The sequence below is a fragment of the Herpailurus yagouaroundi genome, unplaced genomic scaffold (genome assembly GCF_014898765.1).
Source record: "Herpailurus yagouaroundi ecotype Mexico unplaced genomic scaffold, PumYag 184, whole genome shotgun sequence".
In the NCBI taxonomy this organism is placed as follows: domain Eukaryota; kingdom Metazoa; phylum Chordata; class Mammalia; order Carnivora; family Felidae; genus Herpailurus; species Herpailurus yagouaroundi.
In genome coordinates, this window is record NW_024412415.1 from 7,722,020 (window position 1) to 7,732,047 (window position 10,028).

General features: G+C 50.0%; 2 protein-coding genes across 2 annotated transcripts in view; one reads left to right on the top strand and one right to left on the bottom strand.

The window, feature by feature from the left end:
• DNAJC17 (DnaJ heat shock protein family (Hsp40) member C17) overlaps positions 1 to 2,442 on the bottom strand; it is a 43,071-nt gene extending 40,629 nt beyond the window's left edge. The window contains exon 1 of the mRNA XM_040492315.1: positions 2,285 to 2,442. Within this exon, the coding sequence (XP_040348249.1) occupies positions 2,285 to 2,362 (78 nt within the window). The 5' untranslated portion in view covers positions 2,363 to 2,442. The remainder of the gene's footprint in view (positions 1 to 2,284) is intronic.
• Positions 2,443 to 2,641: 199 nt separating this feature from the next.
• ZFYVE19 (zinc finger FYVE-type containing 19) lies at positions 2,642 to 9,126 on the top strand. The gene is made up of 11 exons (XM_040492314.1): positions 2,642 to 2,792; positions 4,033 to 4,154; positions 4,321 to 4,374; positions 4,757 to 4,875; positions 4,975 to 5,120; positions 5,450 to 5,558; positions 7,258 to 7,467; positions 7,910 to 7,989; positions 8,311 to 8,409; positions 8,517 to 8,647; positions 8,732 to 9,126. Exons 1-11 carry the CDS (start codon positions 2,739 to 2,741, stop codon positions 8,808 to 8,810), a joined length of 1,203 nt encoding a protein of 400 aa, XP_040348248.1. The 5' UTR covers positions 2,642 to 2,738; the 3' UTR covers positions 8,811 to 9,126.
• The last annotated feature ends 902 nt before the right edge of the window (positions 9,127 to 10,028 follow it).

Below are 10,028 nucleotides of genomic sequence, written 5' to 3' on the forward strand. Positions count from 1 at the left end.
TGGAAGGAACACCGACCTGGTCCAGGCGTCAGGGAATCTAGGTCCCAGTTCCAATTCTGTCACTAACCACCCTCTCTGGGCTTCAGTTTCACCATCATTAATACAAGGAGATTGGCCTAGATCATGGCTTCTTTAGTCTTTTTTGGGGTAAGAATTAACTCCTCTCCTCAAAAATGAATACACAGTATTATACATGATTTCAGGGTTTACTCCATTCGTGTCACCTTTCTATGGACACCAAAGGAACAACTCCTAGACTATATGACCAGACAACCAAAGTTTAGAAGGCTTTTTTTTCTACATGCTTTATCTATCTATCTATATATATATTATATATATTTATATTTATTATATATATAATATATAAATTATATAAATATATATTTATTATATATAAATATATATTTATATTATTATTATATATTATAAATATATATAATATATTATATTTTATATATAATATATATTTTTATGTATAGTATATATTTATATAATATATATATATATATATAAAGGTCCTCCAGGCACTGTTAGAAAATATGACAGGCACTGAACCAAGGAAAGAGGGAACATCAGGGCCTAGGTCTCCCTGGCTCTCTACCAAAAAGTATCCATCACCATGAAACTAGTGTCTCCAAAGTTTCAAGTCTACTTTTCACAGTTTATCTAATTTTACTCTTTCTTCTTGGCCTATGCTCCAGACAAAGTGGACTCCCCTTTCTTGTAATATCCTTCCTTCCTCTCCACGCATCCAAACTCTGCCTGTTCTTCAAGGCTTCAAATGACTTATCTATTTTCCCCACCCCTTCTCCCAAACGAGAAACCACCTCAGCCTACTATGAAAATCCACAGTACTTTGTCTGTATCCCTCTTAAGGAATTTACCATGTTCTTCCTTATATTATAGTTGTGCCTCCCCTATTAAAAGATAGGAACAGCATCTTTTACCCTGTATAAAGAGGCTTCTCACATATCCCTTATCTCATTTGAGTGAAAAATGGATCCTATCCATACTGACCCAATCAGACATTGGTCTCTTGCTAGACAATAGCCTCACCTGACCCCTTTAAACGGCATCTCATCCATCCACATCCAGCTCTGAGCAATACACACATCAGCGGCTACCCAAATGCCTTCCTCAGAAGTTCTCAACTTCAGGGTTCCAACATACTGGCTGGGTTTGGTGTAAAATGTCCAAAGTAATTTCTCACTATTAATGAAGTACCAATTAAATAATTTACAAATGTAGAGCACTCAGAATAGAGTCCAGCCCACAGTAAGCACTATATAGGTGTTGGGCATTATTAACACTGAAATTTTAGGATTTATGAGATGGGTGTAGCGGATGCTTTTGGTGCTCTGTACACACCCACGGCTCACTTCTGATTTCAGTGGCAGCTGCGGGAGACAGTGATGTGCAGGCTGATAGCATCTCTCCTCCAGAACCCTGTAGGTCTCCTTGCTTTTCTGCCCCAGAGCCTCCTCTTGTCACAAGCTCGCTCAAGCCATGAGCTAGACAGCCAGGAAGTACAGGCACATTCGCGGGCATTAACTTTCATCTGATGAATTATCTGCTTCCCCTTCTTACATTGTTACAACCTCTACCATTATCCAGGGGAAGATAACAAAACTCCTAATTACAGCTTGATCGGTTAACATCCCACTCCCTGGCACCTTTATCAACACTTTCCCGTGGAACTTAATTTAAGGCCATCTGCCTTTACTCTTCTGATCTTCCGTCTCTGAGCCCATTAGCACGTTTTCAGAGGGCAACAATGGGCTGGGGTGGAAAAAAGAAATGACAAAGTCATAGGTCACACTGCCAAGAAAGATGAAAAGGGAGTGGAGAAACCTTGAGACTCGGCCTTTTTTTCCCCGCCCTAGGCTCTCAGCGGAGTTAAATCGGCCTTCATAGGTGACAATGTAGTACCTCAAGCCACCGACACGGCAGAAGCGGACCCAGGGGCCGACACTGCGCAGGCGCAGGGCGGGGGCTAGGGTTTCCTCAGTTCACTCAACTACTTCTCTTCTACACAAGGGCCATAGGGACAGCACAGTACCCTGCTCAAGGAGCCTTCCTTCTGTGCACCCCAATTCCTCGTGAGGCCCTCAGACCGGCCAGGAAACGTCTGGGAAACCACCTTCTAAGGTCGTCGGGCCGCCCCTCACTCCGCGCCCAGGGCCCGGCCGAACCTGGAAAGCGGGTGCCAGCTGCTGGCGAGGCGCCAAGACAGGAAGGGCCGCCAGGCATGGTCGGATTCGGCCCTTCTCACCACCGTTCTCACCTCTTTGTCCGCTGCTTTCTCCTCGATACCTAGCAGGGCGTACAGGTCCATCTGTAAGAGCTCCTTGGTCACCGCCATGGTTCCAATCCTGACTGGATTCGTACTACAACTCCCAAGAGTCTAAGCGTGCGTAGGGATTCCCAGGGACTGTTGTCGCCAGCGAGCTGAATGGCGCTTAGCCCCCTGGGAAATGTGTTCTGGATCAGGCTTGACTGTCTGAGGGAAGCGAGCAAGTGAATGAACTACGCCTCCCAGCAGCCCCCGCGTCTTCCGCTACCGCTCTCTGGTTGATGTAGGCGATCGCGATTCTCCCGCCGGAGGCCGCAGCTAGCCAGCGCGGGAGGGTGTAGGGGTGGGGGCGGGGGCGGGGCTTAGTGAAGGTCCGAGGGTGTCCGGGACCCGGCAAGCGTAATCTCAGCTCTGTGGACCTTGCGGCGCTGCGCCGGCCACCAGAATGGAGAGTAGGTGCTACGGCTGCGCTGTCAAGTTTACCCTCTTCAAAAAGGAGGCGAGTCTTCTCCCCGCGGGCTAGAAGGTCAGGGAGGACGCGGAGTGGAGGAAAAGCCCTGGACTTCAAGTCCGTAGACTTGGTTTTACCAGCTGTGTTGGTTTTGTTGAAGTCACTGAACTTCAGTTTCCATTTCTGTGAAATGGGGCTAACTCTCCCTCGCTTTCGGGGTTAGCATGAGGGTCCAGAGAGGTGCTGGAGGTGAAAGTCCCTGTAACTATACAGCACGCTCCTATCTTTTCTAGAAAGGTAGGCTTTTCTGTCCACTAAGTGAAGGATACAGCTGGTTCCTTCCCTCCACTTTGCTCCTCCGCAGCGCAGTCTTGGTTAATGCCCTGTGACCACTCTCTATCACACCATGTCCTTTGCTCTGAAACCTTCACCATCATGCAGCCTGCCCTTCCCAGGTTTCTTGAGTTAGATTACCGCCCTTCCTCCTGCTCCCAAGGCACCGTGGCAAAGTCTTTTGTCCTCTGCACAAGGCCCCAAATTCTTCTGGTAAACTGTAGGCTTCCTCTGATCAGTTGTGACTAGGAGATAGGAACCAGATTGGAATGAATAGCTATGGAGGCAGATCCGTGTAGCACTTAGAAACCTGGGTTTTGGAACCCGGGTGGTCAGGGTTCAAATTTGACCTCTGCAGTCTTATTCATGGAATTACCTTGGTTTGGGCAAGTCATGTAACCTCTCTGACCCCATCTAAGATAGGAATAATAATGGTGGTCATCAGGATTAAGTAGAGTAGTGTGTATAAATTGTGAGGATTAAATCACATGACGAACGTTAAATGCTGAGCTTAGTGCCTGGCACACAGTAAGTGCTTAATAAATGGAGGCTATTGTTATCCCTGAAGCCAAGCCACCCTCCATCTCTACTAGAGCACAGAAGACAGGGGCTCTGCACTCTCTGGTTCTCCTTTGTTGAAGAGCCCATGACCTGCAGCATGAGGTTTTGCCTATTTGTTTTCTACACCCCGGTGCCATTGAATTGAAGTCAGGATAGAAAGCATGGGAATTTTACGTAAAGCTTTACTTGGTTTGAATAAAAGACTGGAGACTGAGGAATTGCTTTACCCTCCACCTCTCTCTCTCCCCAGGCCCTAGGGGCCCCATTTCTCATCCTCCTCCCCGCAGCTGGTCAAAACTTCAGTGTCTTCTCTGTGTGTGTGCTTGGAGAGTCCCAGGGAGGAGACTGCAGGGGCGGGTGAGAGATGGATCCCCCTACTTCATGTTTCTTGTAGTACGGCTGTAAGAATTGTGGCCGGGCCTTCTGTTCTGGCTGCCTTAGCTTCAGTGCAGTGGTGCCCCGGACTGGGAATACCCAACAGAAGGTCTGCAAGGAGTGCCACGAAGTCCTGACCAGGTGAGAAACTGACATGGGCAAGGGTTTAGCCAAGCATGGTACCAGATAGCTGGCCAGCCCACACAGCTTTGTGCTCTGTGGCTAGAGGTCAGCTCAGGAAGTGTTTGGGGGAGAGGTACTGACTGGCAGATAAGGGGACTTCTGATGCCAGATTTCTTCTCTATAGAGGATCGTCTCCTGTCAATGCCTCCAAGTGGTCACCACCTCAGAACTATAAGAAGTAAGTGCTAAAGGGACAGAGACAAATAGGGGTGGGGAAAAGACAAAGGAGCCATTGAGTAGGACTCTCTTCCCAGCCTCTAGATCAAATGAGCACAGGGTCAGGAGAATATCTCTCAGCCTCCTGACTGCCTTCTTGGGCTCAGAAAGCAGCTCATCAGCCTCTCCCCAGAAACGGTTCTTGGTAGATCTTGCCCTCTAAGCCAGACCCTCTGTTTGGTCAGCTGGATTGGGCTACAGAGGGATATGAATGAGAACCATAGACTATTGTCTATTGGAGGCCTCCCTGGATGCCTAGAAATGATTTGAATGGGAAACGGTGAGTGGGTGCCTTCACCACTCCCTTCTACATTCTTCAAGAACCTTTTCTCATACCCTGCCAGGCGTGTGGCAGCCTTGGAAGCCAAGCAGAAGCCCAGCACTCCCCAGAGCCGGGGACTAACCCAACAAGACCAAGTCATCGCTGAGCGCCTAGCACGGCTCCGCCAGCAGAACAAGCCCAGTGAGTGGGGGCACACAGGGTGATCTAAAACATACCATCCAGACTTCCTGGGACTAGGATTCCTCTGGATGTTACAAGGCTTTCCCATACCAATTTCAGAGTCAGTGGCCTCACAGGCAGAGATAGAAGCCAGGCTAGCTGCACTGAGGAAGGAAACCCAGGGTTCCATCCCTTCCACCCAAGAGATGGAGGCACGGCTTGCTGCACTGCAGGGCAGAGTTCCGCCGTCTCAGACCTCCCAGGTGGTGAGTGCTCAGGGGTCAGGGGTCCTAGGACAAGGACCTAGATACATGTATGCCTATGTACTTTGCAGGAGTTGGCAAAACCTCCCACCCTCACCTCTTGATTCTCAGGCCTGCTGCCAGGCCAAGGATCCAGGGACAAGCAGCAGGATGGGGTGGGGCAGGAAAGAGTGGCCAGATCTACTCGATTATGTGAGCCCTGGATTAGTCAGTCCCCTTTCCAAGAGCTTTGGAAACTCTTCAGCATCCACCTGTAACCTAGACTTCGCTGAGCCTTACGGTGTTGCTTCCCCGCTACCCTACTCCTCACTGAAGTTCCCTCCTGTGAACAGGCACATCAGCCACCAGACACAAGGACCCAGGCCCAGCAGGCGCAGGATCTGCTGACACAGCTGGCAGCAGAGGTGGCTATTGACGAGAACTTGGAACGAGGAGACCCAGGTAACTTCTCCACCTGGATCCCCCAGGGACCTGCCCCCCCCCACCCCGGCTCTTTCCCCAAGTAGGAAGGTCTCTGCTGCCCACCCTCTGGGATGCAAATATGAATCAGAGAACAATCAACATTATAAGCTTTAGATGGGTTTACCTCAACAGGAGCCAGTGTATTACTAGTGGATAAGTGTGTAGGCTTTAGAATCAGACAGCGATTTCTAATTTTTTTTTTTAATTTGAGAGAGAGAGAGAGCACGTGAGTTGGGGAGAGCAGCTGAGGGGGAGAGAGAGAGAGAGAAAGAGAATCTTAAGCAGGCTCCACACTCAGCCTGGAGCCCAACACAGGGCTCAATCCCATGACCCTGGGATCATGATCTGAATAGAAATCAAGAGTTGGATGTTCAGTGGACTGAGCCACCCAGGTGCTCCCAGACAGCAGTTTCTTATTCTACCACTTAAACTAGCTATGTGACCCTGGGAAAGTTACTTAACCGAAGTCTCACTTTCCTCATCTGTAAAATGGAGGTATGATAGAACCCACCTCACGGGGAAGTTACGAGAAGTAAATGAGATTAATAAACAATTAAGACCCTGCCGGGTTCATAGTAAGTGTTCAGTGAATGTTCATTGCAATGATGATGATGATGATAAGGATGAGGAAGTGGCTGTTTAGATTTAATTAAAATGAAATTTAAAATTCAGTTCCTCAGTGGTACCAGTCACATTTCAAGTGCTATTAAACTATAGTCTTACACAAATACAGACCATGATATGGAGCGCTTCCATTATCATAAAAAATGGTATTGGACAGTGCTGTTCAAATGCTTCAGAGCAATGGTTCTCAATTGGGGATGATTTTTCCATCCGGGGCCCATATGGCAACGTCTGGAGACTCTCAGACTCAGATTCTCACAACTTAGAAGGTACCACTGGCATCTAGTGAGCAGAGGCTAGGGATGCTGCTAAACATCATACAGTGCACAGGGCAGCCCCTACCACAAAGAATTATCCTGTCCAAAATATCAAAATACCAAAATATCAAAAGAACCAAGACTGAGAAGCCCTGCTTCAGAGACATAATCTCATTGAATACCCTCCGTAATCTTATACATACTATTATTATCCATATTTTATAAATGAGGAAACTGAGGCCTGGTGAGCTTAAGGAAATTGACCAAGGTCACACGTATTAAGTGACAGAGCTGGGACTTGAACCCAAAGCTGTCTCATTTTGAACCTCTTGGTCTGAAATGCTTATCTAAAGGGGACCATGTCAGAGCCACAGCCACTCTGGTAGAATTCTTCCTGCCTAGTGCCTTACAAGATCTCAGCTTCTCTCGTGTCCTCTCTGTGCTGCTTCCTGGAAGTATTAATTCCAGCCTGTAAAGCAGAGAGACTGGCTGAGGCTTAGCTTCCCTATACCCTCACCTTTTGGGGCAGTGATGGTCATACCATGGGACACCTACCCTAAGGGCAACATGTAAAAATATCAGGAGTGGGGACAGATGTAATTGAAAAAAGCATGTCTAAGATTACTAGTATTTTACATTTGGAAAAATGTAGGAAAGACTCATTTTATTTGTAATATAAACCACAGGAGCTAATGCTGAACAAAAAGCTGATAATTTATGTTTTTTAAAGAAAGTTGAGAAATAGGCACAGAGATCTTGGAATGTCTCTGCCTCCCTAACTGCATCACTCCTTCCAGGTGCCCCTATCCAGAATGATCTCAACCAAGGTGGCCTAGGGGGCCAGAGCACTAATTCCAAGGGACAGGCCACCTGGTCCCTGGAAGAGGAGAAGAGCAGGCTGCTGGCTGAGGCAGCAGTCGAGCTGCGGGAGGAGAACACGAGGCAGGAGAGGATCCTGGCCCTCGCCAAGCGCCTGGCCATGCTGCGGGGACAGGACCCCGATAAAGGTAGAGGCTGGGAAACAGCAGCTCACTTCTGTCCATTGGGAAGGCCCTCCACTCCCAACCCCAGGCCAAGCTCTACAAAACGGCTGTATTCCCTGGCACACTGAGTCAGGTGCTGGGATTGCTATGTCCAGAGGTCTATTGAGCTCTGCCCAGAGCCATGAGGAAGGTACTGGGGCAAAGGAATAGATACGGAATAAGTAGCAGCCGTCAGGGGCCCAGGGACCCTCAGTCCCTTCAGGGACTGCAAATCCTTCTGTTCCTGTCCCCCAGGGTGGGGGAGGGAGGGGCAGGATCTGATGTGATTGTTGACAACAGAGGCTGCCTAGCTCTGGAAGAAGTGCCCGTGGAAAGCAAACCAGCTCCTGCGGGCAAAATTACAGCTACTCAAGAGAACTCTCTCAACCTCATTCCTCCTCCTCTGCTCCTGTCATTCCCTTTCAAGTGACCCTCCAGGACTATCACCTCCCAGACAGTGATGATGATGAGGATGAGGAGACAGCCATCCAGAGAGTCCTGCAGCAGGTGGGCCCTGCCTTACCCACCTGACCACCACCTGTCCTGTCTCTGCCTCACTGCCCCACCACCCACTTGGCCCAGTTCACCCTGCCTCTACTCTCTCACTGAATGGCCACTCTGCAGCTCCTGTTCTACCTGGCATGCCACTGTCCCTATGACCCAGACCTGCCTACTGGCCCCTTGAGATGGGGTATCAGCAGCCATAGGCAATAGATCAAGGGAGATGGGTTGAGAAGCTAAGGCCACAGAACACAGAAATACTCGTGGGGCAGGGGGGGAGAGTCTAGGCCTGGAACAGGAAGCTGAACCTCTTCGCCCTGTCCACAGCTCACTGAAGAAGCTGCCTTGGATGAGGCAAGTGGCTTGAACATCCCCGTGGAGCCAGCTCTCAGAGCCCGGGCCCAGTCCTGTAGGGCAGAGTCCCAGGTGAGAAAAACCCCAGGCCACTGCCACGCCTTCCTCCCTCCCTGGCCGACTGCTCCTGCGGCAGTGTTCCTACACACCTCCCTTCCCCCACTCCTCTCTGCTCCTAGAAGGCGCAGGCCAAGGCCCCCAGGCAGGAGGCAGAGGAAGAGGAGCTCCCCTGGTGCTGCATCTGCAATGAGGATGCCACCCTGCGCTGCGCCGGCTGCGATGGAGACCTCTACTGTTCCCGCTGCTTCCGGTGAGTGCAGATAAAATGTTCTGTGTGGCTGGGAGAAATTGCGGGTCCTCTCTGATCCCTGACTTGTCTCTCTTTGCTCCACAGGGAAGGCCACGATGCCTTTGAACTTAAAGAGCACCAGACGTCTGCCTACTGCCCCCGGCACATAGGCCGAGAACACTGAGGAAACCAGGGAGGCAATCCCATGGGCAGTCGTGCAGGCTGGTGCACAAGTCAGGCTAGATTGCTCATGGACATGCCCCTTCCTGAGCCTCAGTGTCCCTTGAAGGAGGAAAGATTCTCCATTCAGGATGATAACTGGGGGAGCCAGAGGAAAGGCAGAAGTCAGAGCCCTCCAACAGCCAAGCGTGGACTGGGAGTAGACACGGTGGGGAAAAGACAAGACTGAACCTAAGGGTGATGAGCCTTGGAACTTGCTCAAGGGCCCAGGGCCCTCCCCTGGCACTTAATGGATCTAATAAAGAATGCTGATTCCTTGAGCCCAGCATGTCTTACCTCTAGAACTCTGTGGGCTCTGAGCCTGGGCCCCTGGAGAGGTGGCAAGAGCAAGACCTCCACTAGAAGTCCAGTCCTGTGGAGTGAGGAAAAAGGTCGGGCTATCCTACAGGCTTCTCCAAGGAGGAACAGTCCCATCCACCCTGGAACCTCATATGCAGTAGGCATGGATATTCACTCAACTGATCTGAACTATGTGTCCTGCTCTGGGCAACCCATTGTAGCCCGCAGGCCCCACCATCTTAGATTCCTCAGCCTCCCTAGCACTCAGACAGTGCTTGCACAAACAGTGGATGCATGCCCTGCTTCTTGTCTTACTCCCAAAGGATGCCACCTCTCCAGGCTCCTGTCCCAACCTGCCTGCCATTCAGACCTAGTGTCTGTTTCCAGCCACACCTTCCTGAGCTGACTCCTGGAGTCTCCACCTGTACCCTTTACACGCCTCTACTTAGCTCCTGCCTTTTCTCTTTCTGCTGCTGGCCGGAGCCAGCTCATGTTAGTTCTCAGCCTGATGCCTCCTGAATCATTTAGGGAGAGAGGAGGGTTAGCTATCCCTGATTTCTGCAGACCCAACTAGGTTTTCCTTATTACCTCCCCTATGGGATTCAGAACTAGTCTTTGCCACTTGGGCTCCTGTTGGTGATGCAGGATGCTGTGTGTCCTAGTCTGGTGCCCTCTGCTTGGCCTCTGGGCCTTGCTATATCATGAGCTCTAAAGTAGAACTGTGACCTTCACCTTTGAATTCTCAAGGCCTATCTAGATGGATGGATGGATAGATGGATGGGTGAATGAAGTATGGATCTGGTGACTCAGGATGCTAGCCTTCTGGTATATCACTTCACCCTCCCCTCCCCTATCCCTCAGGACAGATATGCTCCACACTCCA

Excerpts from the sequence above, each read along its gene's own strand:
- ZFYVE19 (XM_040492314.1), top strand. The coding sequence starts at position 2,739 with ATGGAGAGTAGGTGCTACGGCTGCGCTGTCAAGTTTACCCTCTTCAAA. Across the intron at positions 2,793-4,032 it reads TTACCCTCTTCAAAAAGGAG|TACGGCTGTAAGAATTGTGG; the intron begins GCGAGTCTTCTC and ends TGTTTCTTGTAG. Across the intron at positions 5,559-7,257 it reads CTTGGAACGAGGAGACCCAG|GTGCCCCTATCCAGAATGAT; the intron begins GTAACTTCTCCA and ends CACTCCTTCCAG.